The following is a 16,750-nucleotide window of genomic DNA, read 5'->3' on the forward strand; positions in this document are numbered from 1 at the left end:
GTGACTATGTAGAGTTTTCTGTGACACATGAAGAAATACACGTAGTCACCCGTGTCACATTTAGTTTCACACATTTTACGAACACGTGTGTGCCATTATGTCAAAAACATACAATTTTTACATGTGAATTTGAATCTAAAACACAGATGATCACCATGTTGAAATATGTGTTACCTTTTCAGGCTTTACCTGTAATCGAGTGTAAATACAGGTACGTTTTTTGCCTCATTTTTGCCTCATTTTTGGTCAGATTTGATATTTATTGTTTACAAAAGTATTATTAACCTAACTTCTTATCTATGATTTTTATCTTCTAATAACATTTTCATGAAACGATAAGACAGAATGAAACGAACAACTTAAAAGTTTGCATAATTAAGGATTACATAGATTAAAGATGAAACATATTTCATGGCAGCCATGCGACATCATACGATGTTAGCACTTTACCTGTAATGGTCGTGACTACCTGAAGGACTCCACTTCCTATTTCTGTAAGTCCAGACTGTACATCCGAACCCTCAGAGTGCATACTATTCTCTCCAATGGATGCTGTTATGTTAACCTGATACTGATATGTGGTACAAACTTGAAGTCCTGTTTCTGAAATTGATGTTGGTATTGTATGGAAAGTTTTACGAAGTTCCCATGTAGCACTGTTCAGTTCTTTCCGATGCAAGCGTATCGTCCAGTTGGCACAACTCCAGTCTTCTTGACGAGGTACCTACAAAAGGTCGAAGAAACAAGCACATTATTAGAGCTTGTAGTTAGTGTCACGAAGTACGACCCCCCCTACGGCCCAATCCACCCCCCCCCCTCCCCCGATATACACCCCGGCATACACAGCTGTGTTTTTTTATTGAGACTGAGGACTTGGAATTCCTTTGTTAAATCCTCAATCGTGATACAAAACAAAAGCACTTACACACACACAAACACATACATAATTAACTTTAAATTTATCGTAATTCTACATGCAAAGGTGGTCAGCATACGAGGGCAACCTATCTCCGGCCCGGGAAGTAAATGTTCATGGTAAACTTGATGGCTAGCTAATTGTTGCGAAAAGGATGAGTCTTGTTACTTATTTAACATGTGAGGGAGTGATTGAAAAAAATTGTGATAGGATCTTTCTAAATAATTACAGATACTTACAGCGACGTTCAAGATTGCTGAGGAGTCATGCTGTGATGTTATTCCCAAAGACGGTGCCGTTGGTCCTGACAAAAAAAATATTAATAACATAGACTTATAAGTATTTACGTTCAGCCGAATTTATAACCATTGTTGCAGGTTTTAAATATATTTTGCCAACTTCATCACTAACAATAACATATTAATATTATTAAGTTTCACAACCATGTAGTATGTTCAGTGCCATTGATTTTAACCGCTCTTCCCAAAGTTACAGAAAGTAATATCTAAATAATTAAGAGTCCCAGTAAGGAAATTGTATTTGTCAAAAATGCAAGTGCAGTAGTTTCAGGGCAAGAAGGTAATAAATAACGACACATCACAGCAAAAATGGAGAAATAGAAACAATAGACTGTCAAACGTCGTTATTTCACAAACTACTGAGACAATTATTAAGTACCGGTTACTTGGCACTTGTCAAACAGTAATGACAACTTCATCAGATTTGTCCACTACATTGCTGGAGTAATATGTGTGTAATGGAATAGCCCTATATAGAGTACATAGAAAGGTCATAGGTTACATTTAATTATACATTAAGCTTTATGACAGGAGTGCAACTTCCATGGGCGGGGGGGGGGGAGGGGTTAGCACACATAGTAAAATCAAGGGGACTCAACCCCCTACCCCACCGGAAAACAGAATATTACAAAACAAATCCTAGTGCATTAATATACAGCAATTATGAAACATTGTTCTAAAAGTTGCAAAATACAGCAGCAATGTTGCATCTATAAGCACCCTCCATTTTGCGCACCTCTACCCTGGAGCCATAACAATTCATCCCTCCTCCCCTATATACCCCCACAAGTACAAGGAAGGCCGGTATTTGTGCCCCTGCTTGATGTACACTTACTAGTATTTTTTCATATCATATCTTAATTTATTAATCTACAACGCAGTTTACCTGATGCACGTGACGTAAACGTCACATTGTTACTGACGACTGGATCTCCGTCTGCTAAAATACTGATTCGATATGTGTATGACGTACAAGACTTTAGTTCATTTTGTACAATTTCTGTATCGGATATGCTCAAGTTTTGCTGGATTGCCCATCTACCTTCATTATCCAGCTTCTCTATATACATGATAGCTCCTCCACAACTCCAATCGGACGCACTAGAAACCTGAAATAATAACATGAAAGAAACATCCTTAGTCCTTGCATGTCAATGTCAGTAGTATCGCGCCCACCTCCATCCTCTCCCTCGCTCACCATCACCACACATATATGCTAGACAGCGGAATAATGTTGGCACACTATCAAAGATCAACGAACTGTCGAGCAGTTTATGCACCTGACATTTTCTGACAAGCGATGGCATCTCTTTGACTATTTGAACCCGTCTGAAGATAATTTGAAGGATTGGAACGTAAAGGAATATCGATCTTGTAGACAGGGAGGGGTTGACAACTTTGGCCCAGTATTATCTTCATCTTCTTCGCTCTTTTATAGCAACATCTAGGGTTTAAATGCAGCTACAAGAACCGCGGTAAGAGCTACAAACGAAAGCCAATGGTGTCGAGAGCCTGTTCTGACTCGTTTGTGTTAACGGGTGCCTTTTACATCATGTATCACCCAGTGACGTCATTGACCTACAATTGACCTATAGGCCCCTGTGCTGTAACCTCTGACCCAAACTGATTTACATTCAATCAGCTTCGACATCTCTGGGTCCGCTTGTTAGTTGCATCATATAACTAAAATTTGAAATTTTATTCGTTATGTAAATTGTCTTTTTTGTTTATTCGTCAATTCATTAACTTTTCAAAAATGTAGGAAATAACTGTAATCAATTTTTATTATTATTTTTTTATTATGCTAATTTTTTATTCTTGTGAGCTTATAACCAGCAAGTTCATCTTAAAATTTTGAAGCAAAATGGCTGTATAACACATTTGGGTTGAGAGCCTAATATTAAACCTATAGCACTTCAATATCATTTCAATATTTAAATGATAGTCAAATATTTTCATTATTACAATAAGAAATATTGAAAGAAGAAAATTAAACATTGAGCCAAATATAAAGTAATATATCGAACCCTACCTCTACAGAAAATGTTGCCGAGTTACTTGTGTATGACTTTATTTCAAAAGAGGGCTTCCCTGGATCTGAAAAAAAATAAAAAATAAACATTGTAAATCGCAGGCGTGAACAATATAGACAAGGTGCATGTATATCGAATACAATATTACTTTTGTGATACGTCATTTTATCAGATGACAGCAACTTTAACTCGATCGTTAACGTCATGTAAGTCAGTTTTTGTTCTTACTTAAAATACACATTTTAGAGGTGTGTATTTTCCATTTAGTCGTTAGTATGTCCTTTATTAAACTCCCCCGCCCCCCCCCCCGCCCCTTCTTCCAAGGAAGTAAAACAACCGGTGAACACGTGCATAAATGGTATAGAATAAGCAACAACGAATATATATAATTTGCTGGCGAAGTTGTGATCTATTAAATTGGTCGTACTTATTAACAGTAAACAAACATTTAACAATCTTCGTAGAACGTTCATCATAACAAGAGAATATCACTGCATCATATGAATACCAAAAGAAAGGGGCTCCTTCAAATAACGGTTCATCATTTGAAGACACTGATATTATCATGAAAAACCGTCTTAATTTCGGCATTATCACTTTCATGTTACCTCAACATTAGCCTATACATTGCGAGGAAGTTTTACTTGTCTTATATGTTCCGTGGTTTGTTCAAAATCAATTTACGGCTTTTAATTTTACTTGTTGGTTTAGTCATAAATTCTGCTTCGTCACTGAATAAAGTCCCTCCTGAGTAGGATATTTTGAGTTTATATTTGTAGTTGGTACATGGACTAAGGTCGTTAACATCATGTGAACTCTCCGGAAGGCCTAGATCCAAAGCTAACTTCCTGAAACTCCAGACTCCATCTTGTGTTTGTGGTCCTAACTTCACTTTAGCACTGATATCGCAAGACCAGTCATCATAATTGTAGATCTACGGAACGTCAAAAATATTACTTTTAATTATGCATAAATTTGCTGAATATTGTCCAACGATATTACGTAAGTAAAATTAACAACTTTTGATGTTAATATACTTGATAAATTTAGTGTCCATTACACAGAGGTGGATCATACAGGAACCAAAAGCTACAACCGTGCAGAGAAACAGCTACCCAGCGGTCTCCTCCTCATGTCCTAACCTCCACCCCATCCCACCCCACCCAGCACACCCCACCCCACAAAAGTGCGAATGATAACGCTACATCACTTAGAGATGTAAGAGTTCTTTTACAACACACCAGACTTTGAAGGGGTTTGGGCTTACAGTTAGTCTGTCATGAATTATTATAACATTTCTAGAGTCAATGAGAGCAAAATGCTGAACTTGTACTAGCGTGTACGTATCACTTACTGTGACATTTAGTCTTGCGCTATTTGTTGTGCTTGAAACAAACTTCAAAGAAGGCGGTGGATCAACTGCATAACAAAAATACAAGAGGTCAAATGATTGTGGAAATTGAATAAATCATGTATGGTAAGAATCAGCTTCCAAACTATACACATATAGGCTATATATATATATATATATATATATATAGTTATGTTATGCAATGCAATGGAGGTAAACGACAAAGGCAAATTAATATATATAAATGAAAATCGTAATGAGTTGGTAAATCAAGAAGAGTGAAAAAACTTTCAGCCTCCACCGGGATTCGAACCCGGGCCTTCCGCTCTGTACGCGGACACCCTAACCACTAGGCTATGGACGCTGATTGTATGTCCAGAGGTTCGAAACCGGTAAGGAAGGTCGTAATTCCACTGTAGGCGTTTGTCACCTGTATCGAACAATACTAGTTCTGGTTTTGGTGACATACTTTTGCCTTACTCTAGAGATCAAACATGATGTTAACCAACTCGAAATCATTTGTGATTCCGAAAGCCGGATCTCGAAGGAGATACTTTGAACAGACTTTATGTTAATGAAATGGAGGTAAACGACAAAGGCAAATGAAGATATATATAATTAAAATCGTAATATATATATAAATATAATCGAGTCCCGGTGGAGGCTGGAAGTTTTTCAACTGATCTCTATTTTCCTTCTCATTACGTTTCTACATATATATATATATATATATATATATATATATATATATATATATATATATATATATATATATATATATATATATATATATATATATATATATAAATATATATATAAATATATATATATATATTTATATATATATATATATATATATATATATATATATATATATATATATATATATATATATATATATATATATATATATATATATATATATATATATATATATATATATATATATATATATATGAAAACACTATTTCTACACACTGTTGCACTTTTGCACATTTTGTGTCAAAAAACCACGTTCTCTTGTTTGATACTGCTTTTTTGTGAACGTATCCTCATTAGCATTATGTTAAAGTTAAATTAAACCCTGATTTCTGCTTTAGTTATTGTAGCGATGCAAATGTCTTTGCAAGACCTTGAAAGGAAACCAGAAGGCCCTACCTGAAGGATCGGTTTGTAACTCCACCTCTTCACTTGTGGCAGTTTCATTGTTATTAGATATTTGGATTCTATAATAGCTAATAGCGCAAGGGTTTAACCCTTCCACGTTAACTTGCGCAGTAGTTTGCTCCGTCGAAATCAGTTCCACAAATTTCCAAATGTTTCCATCTTTTCTCTCCAACTTCGCGATTAAATTGCTGCATTTCCATTCATCTCGACGAGGTATCTGATATCATATCAAAAACAGTGCGTGTTTAATGTAGTATAAAGACATTTAACTCTACAACTTCTCTAAGTTCAAATTTTAAGCAAAAATCAAAAGGATGTATATTTTTTCAATGAGACTTCTGTCCTTGGAAGTCTATCTCAAAATAAATACATATATTTTTTAAAACACATGTCCCTTGATTGAGACGTCAGTTATATCACATAATATTTTAGACGTCTTGTGTCTCATATAATAAACTTATATATGTATTAAACTAATGAGCCCATATCTGGCAGTACTTTGATCACGCTTAATTGAGATGCTGACGTTCTTCACGGGGAGGAATCTACGGGGAGTGTGTCTCCTACTACACCACCCCACTCACCCCATCCCACTTTCTCCCCTTGATAATTTTTTTGTTCGGGTCAGAGGGCTTAGATGCAAATTGTGCTATCATTTCCATTAGATTTGATACATTTTTGTAGTACAAGTTTTCACTTTTAAACAATCGTTTTAAATCCTTTTGAGAAAAAAAAAGTCTAAATGAAAATTTTGATTTGAGTAATGGAACGCCCCCCCTCCTTCCCCACCCTACAAGCCAACACTATAATACAATATATTATAACCACAATCTGAAGAAGTAGTCAAATATGTCACGAAATATCAATGTCGTATAAACGGCATTGTCAGTATTATATGATAAAATTCTAGAAAGAACATATAACACTTTCAGAAGATGAAAATCACAACTAACCTGTACATGAAAGATTGCGCTTCTAGCGGTGGTGCTGTTGACAGTTAACACAGGATTGGAAGGAACTGAGAAGAAACAAATATGTCAGTTTGGAGAAAGTAATAATTGGATCATCAGAACTATTTGTCAATATGAAGTTTAAATTATTCAAAATGACTAAGTTGAGTTAGTTTTCTAAATTATGACGAATTAGTTTGCCCAGTATAATAGCCAGCTGCGTCATCAGTGACTGAGAAAACTTAATCGCCTCTTTGGGGAAAAAGATCAATATTATCCTAAAATGCGATATATTTATAATATTTATGACTTGTTGCTTTTATTCATTTGATCACACGGTAGTTATAAAGCATCAAAAGAATCAATACAGACGGGTTGAATATTAATTACTGTGAAACATTTATGATAACTCATATTTGTTGGTTTTTCAATTTGGTTAAAAACCTTATTTCTACATAACTCGTCAAATATCAGAAATTGTGAATAAATTCATAAATTAATGGTTTGTAAAATCCATACAAAGACAAAGTCACAATGAAGCACTTATCAAAGTGTTGCCATACGGTTGAAACAGAATGACGCGTTGTTCAAGGACTATACGATTTATTTGATGAATAGTTTCTCGATGAAATTCAGGCTTAATTTAAATATGAAAACTGTGTATGTTTCAGACTCAACAATGATTGAAGTTTTATATGATTAATAGTCCTTCGCTCAAATGCAGCCTTTATTTAAATATCAAAACTGTGCATGTTTTCAGACTCGCACGGGCAGGTGTCGTCTGGTAATTTAGTAGCCTTATAGAAGCGTGTAGTGCTCACCTTACGTACGTCGTTAACTTAACACGAATTACACGATCGGTCGTAATAATACTCACCAAGTCAAAACACGGAGCTGTAACCAAACGCGCTGTCGCCATTCAAGGAGTTGAAAACCTACATAGTTTCATGTTTCTTCGTAAAGCTAATCCTAATCGAAGTAGGCTAATTTGATTCCACTGGTTGCCTGCCAGTCGGCCTAACGTTCCCTGCCTAGACCTAGGCTACGTGCCTAACGTTTCCAGCCTAGACCTAGGCTACGTGCCTAACGTTTCCAGACTAGACCTAGGCTACGTGCCTAACGATTCCAGCCTAGACCTAGGCTACGTGCCTAAGCCAAACTTTGATCCCCCATCGTCAGTCGGGTGTAGGGAGAGGAATATTAAGCCGGGATGTTTTTCTGGCATTCAGGCGTTAACAATGAAACCACTCCTCCGGGCCCGGGACGCAAACACGGACATGGATTCAGTCGCTGAATGGTGAACAGCCCTGTTCACACTCATAAAATACGTATTCAGTTTTATTAGCAAAACCTTGCGTTTAAACCGATAATTATAGACCTAATTCATAGTCTAAATATACTTCCGGGTGCACCATTTGACGTCTCAACTCTTAATACATTTAGGAAAAACCAAACAGACTGCCCTACATGGAAGTCAGCCTGGTCAACTATATCTCTCTTCATAAAAATGTTCGATCCACCCTAGCCCTTCCACCCCACCTAAAACAATCGGAGTGAAGTTAGAATTTTTCTTGCCCCTTCCCCTCCCCCTCCCACTCCACCTCAAAATACTAGTGAATGCAGCTGTATGTGACCAGCCTAATCTGTCAAGTAGGGAAATTTATGAAACAAGTAGTTTTAAACAGCATACTCTTCAGACACACATGTAATGACGTCACACTTGTTTTAAACCCCGTTGAACTGACACCCCGTCAACAACAATCTAAAGGCTATAGTTAGTATAAAAAATTTCGTGGATCATAATTATTATACGGTCAAAGATTAACGTTTCCCTGAAACTTTGACCTAAGATATAGAACGGTCAAGCAAAGCAAGACTATACAGAACTGCAACTAACATGTGCAGCTAACAAGTTTCTTTTAGTGTTATTGTTCTGTCATGCATGCATGTTATATGTGACCGTATATGTTACTATTAACTACAAATATGGGGAATGTTCTCACCACCGCAGGGAATTCGTATTGGGTAGATACCCGTTGGAGGGCCGTACCCGCTAAAGATTCCGTCACCCCCAACGACCAGTCTAAATTCATAAAGAGTATCGTGGGCCAGTTCATTCACTTGACGGGTTGTGATCTCCTTATCCAATCGGATTTCATGAAATCGTCCGCCTGCTTGACGATACTCAAGTTTGTATGCTGCCACAGGACCATAACCCAAATCTGTGTTTTCGTTCCACTCACGCCATGTAACTGTAACACTACTTGAATTAATTCTTGAGAATTCCAAAATGGCCGACTCGCTCGGAGGAAAAGATGGAGGGTGATCTAAAATCAGTAAGTAAGAAAGAAAGGATACAAAGTGAAATGATTCCTTTCAATAATCCCAACCCTTCAAGCACGTACAAAAATAAACACAAAGTAAACAGTAACAACACAAAGGACCATGTCCAGTCTAAAGAGAGTCTGTCGCTGTCAAAAATAAAGGCGATCACGTAGCCCATAACAATTGCATATACTAAAGTTATTAGTATATGTAAGATTCGGAACTAAAATATATTAATATCAAATGAAAAGATTAAACTATACTGCACATGCAATTATTTATTCATCATAATAAAGTTTCGTTCTAGAGACAAAGACGACTGAAGGGTATGCGTGGTAAGGGAGGGGGCGGGGCCAAAAGAGGAAGGAAAGGGGTACAAACACCGAGGGAAAAGGAGGGCATACAAATTTGATACGAGGAAATGATACACAAAATGATCTGAAAACCCTCCGACAAAATGGATTCGTTATTCCACAAATCCCATACTTATTATTATTTATTAACAAACGGGCACTATTTCAGTAGTTAATCTTCATTTTTCAACAACAAGGCGTAATTATATATCATGTTTATTTTTTAATAAAATATGTTAAGTATGGTACCTGCTATTGTCAAAACGACAATTTTTTTTTTAAGGGAAGGGGCCTTCTTTTGAAGTATATCATCAAACTACGGGCAGGTTCCCTTTAACCCCACCCAGCCCCACCCCTTCCCCCAACCCACCCCGTCTTAACTTCATCCTCAAGCAAAGTTGAGAGAATCGTGTTAGATATAAACTATAAAAGTTATAAACTCGATAACCACTTATTAACAGCGGTATATATCTATAATATATATCGATCTATTTATGTATTACCCGTTGTAAAGTTGAAGTTACCGATAAACAAGGCTGTTTTACAGAACATACTTGTTTGTTATTCATCATTAACATATTACTTACGTATGCAAAATGTCTTACAACGTAAACAACGTAAACTTGAATGGGTTTATCTTCGTTGCAACGAATGGATGCAGACATTATAGTTGGTAACCTCGAAGTGAAGGTTTCTATGGTAATGACGTAACTTTTCCGACAAATCACGAGCGACTATTTACAAATGTTTGCAAACCTGTTTGGGATAAATGCGCCACCCGGCCCTCTAAAAGAGGCGTCAGAAACCAGGTCGAGTCAGACCGGACAACTATATGTCACAAGCCATGTTTTTTACTCTTTCATGTTCCCTATATTGTAATATGAAATTAATAATTTAATTTTTCTTTATGCCATATCTGCCCGTGTCCTCTCCAAATTGTCATTGTCCTCATAAATTATCTAGTGACTGGATACCACCTGACCCACCCTCCCCCCTCCTCCTCTCCCGAGGCCTGGTTCACTATCACATATTTCTCTACGAGAAGAGATGTCTTTGAGATTAGTTGTCAAATAAAACCGCGACGAATGGACTATATAAGTGTGTTAAGGAGTGCTAAAGGAGTGTTAGCTCAGTGGTTAACACCGCTGCCTTTCAATCATAAGGTCCCAAGTTCGCGTTACTCCAAGATTAACGTATGTCGTCCAGTTACATTGACGTAAAATATGAATCTAAGAGACTGACTTTGAACATATTGCGGCTTTAATAAGCCAGTGATGGCTTCTTCGCGAGTTCCTGCTTGCGGGAGGATGTAAAATACATACATAATCACTTAAATGCGGTGGTTATGAAGGGACGGGAGAGTTGTAGACGTAAGAGTGTTAGTATAACACGAGGTTGACAAGTTATTGTAACATATACTCGACAAATACCTTCTATGTTTATGTTTGGTAGATCAAGGTACCTCATTAGATAATAATTTATTTGTTTTGATATTTGATTATTTATGTTGTCCTTATTAAACGTGACTGTCTGATGCGGGGGTTGCTGGATAAGTTCATCCAATACCCTTTTTGGTCAATGACGTGGGCCTACATCTCATTACACTGTTTAAATCTAGTATATTATGCAAACTGTTGCAATTCGGAGATTCTGAAGGGACATGCGAGTTGTGGACTTTTCTTGTTTTGTAACACGACTACACGACAACACAACAACACGACAATACGACTACACGACAACACGACTACACGACAACACGACAACACGAATCAGTACACGACTACACGACAACACGACTAGACGACATAACGACAACACGACAACACGACTACACGACTACTAGACTACACGACAACACAACAACACGGCAACACCACAACACGACAAAACGACAACACGACTCAGTACACGACTACACGACAACACGACAACACGACAACACGCCAACACGAATACACGACAACACAACAACACAACAACACGGCAACACTACAACACGACAACACGACAACACGACAACACGACAGCCCGACAACACGACAACACGACAACCCGACAACACGGCAACACGACTACACGACAACACAACAACACGGCAACACGACTACACGACAACACGACTACACGACAACACGACTACACGACAACATGACAACACGACTCAGTACACGACTACACAACAACACGACTAGACGACAACACGACAACCCGACAACACGACAACCCGACAACACAACAACACGGCAACAAGAGTACACGACTACACTACAACACGACTACACGACAACATGACTCAGTACACGACTACACGACAACACGACTACACGACAACACGACTACACGACAACACGACTACACGACTCAGTACACGACTACACGACAACACGACAACCCGACAACACGCCAACACGCCAACACGAATACACGCCAACACAACAACACAACAACACGGCAACACGACAACACGACAACACGACTACACGACAACACGACAACACGACTACACGACAACAAGACTACACGACTCAGTACACGACTACACGACAACACAACAACCCGACAACACGAAAAAACGACAACACGAGTACACGACTACACTACAACACGACTACACGACTACACGACAACATGACTCAGTACACGACTACACGACAACACGACTACACGACAACACGACTACACGACTACACGACTCAATACACGACTACACGACAACACTACAGCACGACTACACGCCAACACGACTACACTACAGCACGACTACACGACAACACGAAAAAACGACAACACGACTACACGACTCAGTACACGACTACACGACAACCCGACAACACGGCAACACGACAACACGACAACACGACAACACAACAACACGGCAACACGACTACACGACAACACAACAACACGACTACACGACAACAAGACTTCACGACTCAGTACACGACTACACGACAACACAACAACCCGACAACACGACAAAACGACAACACGAGTACACGACTACACTACAACACGACTACACGACTACACGACAACATGACTCAGTACACGACAACACGACTACACGACTCAATACACGACTACACGACTCAGTACACGACTACACGACAACACGACTACACGACAACACGACTACACGACTCAGTACACGACTACACGACAACACGACAACCCGACAACACGCCAACACGACAACACGCCAACACGACAACACGACAACACAACAACACAACAACACGACAACACGGCAACACGACAACACGACAACACGACTACACGACAACACGACTACACGACTCAGTACACGACAACCCGACAACACGCCAACACGACAACACGACAACTCGACAACACGACAACACGACAACCCGACAACACGACAACACGAGTACACGGCTACACTACAACACGACTACACGACAACATTACTCAGTACACGACTACACGACAACACGACTACACGACAACACGACTACACGACTACACGACTCAGTACACGACTACACGACAACACTACAGCACGACTACACGCCAACACGACTACACTACAGCACGACTACACGATTACACGACAACACGACTCAGTACACGACTACACGACAACCCGACAACACGGCAACACGACAACACGACAACACAACAACACGGCAACACGACTACACGACAACACAACTACACGAACACGCGACTACACGACAACACGACTACACGACAACATGACGACACGACTACACGGCAACACGAATACACGACTACAAAACAACACGACTACACGACAACACGACTACACGACATCACGACTACACGACAACACGACTTCACGACTCAGTACACGACTACACGACTAGACGACAACACGACAACATGACAACACGACTCAGTACACGACTACACAACAACACGACTAGACGACAACACGACAACCCGACAACACGACAACACGACAACACGACTACACGACTACACGACAACACGACTACACGACATCACGACTACACGACAACACGACTACACGACTACACGAACACACGACTACACGACAACACGACTACACGACAACATGACAACACGACTCAGTACACGACTACACAACAACACGACTAGACGACAACACGAATACACGACAACACGACTACACGACAACACGACTACACGACTACACGACTCAGTACACGACTACACGACAACACGAATACACGACTACACTACAGCACGACTACACGATTACACGACAACACGTCTCAGTACACGACTACACGACAACACGACAACACGAATACACGACTACACTACAGCACGACTACACGATTACACGATTACACTACTCAGTACACGACTACACGACAACACGACTCAGTACACGACTACACGACTACACGACAACACGAATACACGACTACACTACAGCACGACTACACGATTACACGATTACACGACTCAGTACACGACTACACGACAACACGACTCAGTACACGACTACACGACTACACGACTACACGACAACACGACTACACGACTACACGACTACACGAAAACACGACTACACGACAACACGACTACACGACTACAAAACAACACGACTACACGACAACACAACAACACGGCAACACGACTACACGACAACACGATTACACGACTACACTACAACACGACTACACGAAAACACGACTACACGACAACACGACTACACGACTACAAAACAACACGACTACACGACAACACAACAACACGGCAACACGACTACACGACAACACGATTACACGACTACACTACAACACGACTACACAACAAGACTCAGTACTCGACTACACGACAACACGACTCAGTACACGACTACACGACAACACGAAAACACGACTACACGACTACACGACAACACGACTACACGACTACACGACAACACGACTACACGACAACACGACTTCACGACTCAGTACACGAGTACACGACTAGACGACTAGACGACAACACGACAACACGAATACACGACTACACTACAACACGATTACACGACTACACAACAACACGACTCAGTACACGACTACACGACAACACGACTCAGTACACTACTACACGACAACACGACTACACGACTACACGACAACACGAATACACGACAACACGACTACACAACAACACGACTACATGACTACACGACAACACGACAACACGACTACACGACAACACGACTACACGAATACACGACAACACGACAACACGACTACACGACAACACGACTACACGACTACAAAACAACACGACTACACGACTACACGGCAACACGAATACACGACTACAAAACAACACGACTACACGACTACACGACAACACGACTACACGACAACACGACTACACGACAACACGACTTCACGACTCAGTACACGACTACACGACTAGACGACAACACGACAACACGAATACACGACTACACTACAACACGATTACACGACTACACAACAACACAACAACACGACTCAGTACACGACTACACGACAACACGACTCAGTACACTACTACACGACAACACGACTACACGACTACACAACAACACGACTACATGACTACATGACTACACGACTACACGACAACACGACTACACGACAACACGACTACACGAATACACGACAACACGACAACACGACTACACGACAACACGACTACACGACTACAAAACAACACGACTACACGACTACACGGCAACACGAATACACGACTACAAAACAACACGACTACACGACAACACGACTACACGACACATGTATAGATTTTCGTCGAGTTGACAAATTAGGCTAACGTTACATCTTGACGAAATTGATCAAACTGTTGAGTTACTGTGTTTCACGTAACTTGTCAACAGGTCAAAATTTCGACATTAACATTATCGTAACTCAACTTTACAATCAATATATATTTTACTTTTGACTAGTTGTCAAGAAACGTGCAACGCAGCAACTCGATAAACTTGATAATTTTCATTAAGGTGTAACGTGAACGTAACTTGTCATATCGCCAAAAATCACATAAACAGTCAAAGTTTTCAATGTCGGTTTCTTTAAGCCACCGTAACATCTGCAAATGCGCATTGGTTCTGAATTCTCTCCCTCCTTTTGTAGCTTCATACACCACTGTATAGGGCAGGGGTTCCCTAACTGGGGTGCATGAACCCGCAGGGGGTGTGTGAGTTCTTTGCCCGACACAAACCAATGTCAGCATTAATTCATGCTAGAAATTGTTGTTGAGTGACAACATGCAATCACTAGCTTGTTTTAAAATTATATACCATTGTGTGTGATGGGTGATCAATGCGTGATACAATTCGTGGTCTGATCTTGAAGTTTCCAAATAAATATTTGTTCATCTCTTGTTGTTTTGCATTACAATATTACACTATGAACTTGATCTTTTACGAAGCACTATTATGCGTATTATAGTATAATAATGACTCAGATCGTGTCTCGAAAAGTTGGGGGTTCGTGGGCAACTCTGACATCCACAGGGGTTCGTGGGGGGGGGGGTTAAAGTTAGGGAAACCCTGGCATAGGGGATAGTCACCGCGAAGGTCACTCAGTACGGTACACTACTAGGTGAATTTTGTAAAATCTGCGCGTTGTATTATATTTTGGTCAAAATTATCAAATATGAAAAGTATTTTTGGTGTGAACTTTGTTTTACACGCATATCTAACTCGCTGCCAACTTTGTAGCCAGCCAGTTATAGCTTAAGATTGTGTTATAAAAAGGGAAGTTGTTACTTACAATCTTGGTCGCAGGGCATCTGGCCGTCCATGCATGGTCTTTCTTCATTTACTGGACAGACAAGATTGCGATTGCGATCGGGTTCAATACACTCATCATTCTTTGGCCAAAAGTAAATCGTTCCACTTGGTGCGCGTAACCGAGATTGGAGTGATTTACGGGGTAACTGCATAAAGACCAGAGGTGGAGTCGCTCCTCCCAAGGCATTTGAATTCGGCATTTGGAATTTGCCTCCCCATGTCAACCTGGTAGGGGAACCTATATGAATAATGAGGAAAAAATAATTAATTTATGCAGGTAAAGTGCCTCAGTTTGTGTTTGAACAATAACATCAGAAACGAGTCTTTACAATTCAAAACAACAACAACATCATCAAAGAGAAAAATTAGAGAAGGAATCCGCTCTTTTATAGTTGACATGAATGACCCTTGAATGTATTAGGGTGTGCAACATTAGCTGATAGTGATAGCCGGGTATATTAATAGACATTAACAACCATTAAGATTGGTTTCTTGCAAACCTCGTTCTTAGTTGCACATAAATTAAATTCTACAGTTCCTACCTCAATTCATATTTATACAATACACTCCATGGGAGGAAC

The 16,750-nt window shown here is 39.8% G+C and overlaps 2 protein-coding genes and 1 non-coding gene across 4 annotated transcripts in view; 1 reads left to right on the forward strand and 2 right to left on the reverse strand.

Moving 5' to 3' along the window:
- LOC139978282 (uncharacterized) overlaps nt 1-16,750 on the reverse strand; it is a 31,244-nt gene that overhangs the window by 12,794 nt on the left and 1,700 nt on the right. The window contains exons 2-11 of one of the 2 annotated variants that reach the window (XM_071988342.1): nt 16,150-16,407; nt 8,720-9,043; nt 6,720-6,784; nt 5,758-5,983; nt 4,603-4,667; nt 3,948-4,182; nt 3,248-3,312; nt 2,102-2,324; nt 1,156-1,220; nt 451-724 (exon numbers count right to left, since the gene is read on the reverse strand). In XM_071988342.1, coding sequence (XP_071844443.1) covers nt 451-724; nt 1,156-1,220; nt 2,102-2,324; nt 3,248-3,312; nt 3,948-4,182; nt 4,603-4,667; nt 5,758-5,983; nt 6,720-6,784; nt 8,720-9,043; nt 16,150-16,407 — 1,800 coding nt within the window. The remainder of the gene's footprint in view (nt 1-450; nt 725-1,155; nt 1,221-2,101; nt 2,325-3,247; nt 3,313-3,947; nt 4,183-4,602; nt 4,668-5,757; nt 5,984-6,719; nt 6,785-8,719; nt 9,044-16,149; nt 16,408-16,750) is intronic. The other variant, XM_071988343.1, reaches the window with a different exon arrangement.
- On the reverse strand, nt 4,892-4,963 carry Trnac-aca (transfer RNA cysteine (anticodon ACA)). Its single transcript has one exon. It is a non-coding gene; the product is annotated as a tRNA-Cys (tRNA).
- On the forward strand, nt 9,902-13,272 carry LOC139978914 (uncharacterized). The gene has a single exon (XM_071989480.1). The coding sequence runs from the start codon at nt 11,683-11,685 to the stop codon at nt 13,240-13,242; it is 1,560 nt and encodes a 519-aa protein (XP_071845581.1). The 5' UTR covers nt 9,902-11,682; the 3' UTR covers nt 13,243-13,272.

This window comes from Apostichopus japonicus, chromosome 13 (assembly GCF_037975245.1).
Source record: "Apostichopus japonicus isolate 1M-3 chromosome 13, ASM3797524v1, whole genome shotgun sequence".
Classification (NCBI taxonomy): Eukaryota; Metazoa; Echinodermata; class Holothuroidea; order Aspidochirotida; family Stichopodidae; genus Apostichopus; species Apostichopus japonicus.

Excerpts from the sequence above, each read along its gene's own strand:
- LOC139978914 (XM_071989480.1), top strand. The coding sequence starts at position 11,683 with ATGACTCAGTACACGACTACACGACAACACGACTACACGACAACACGA.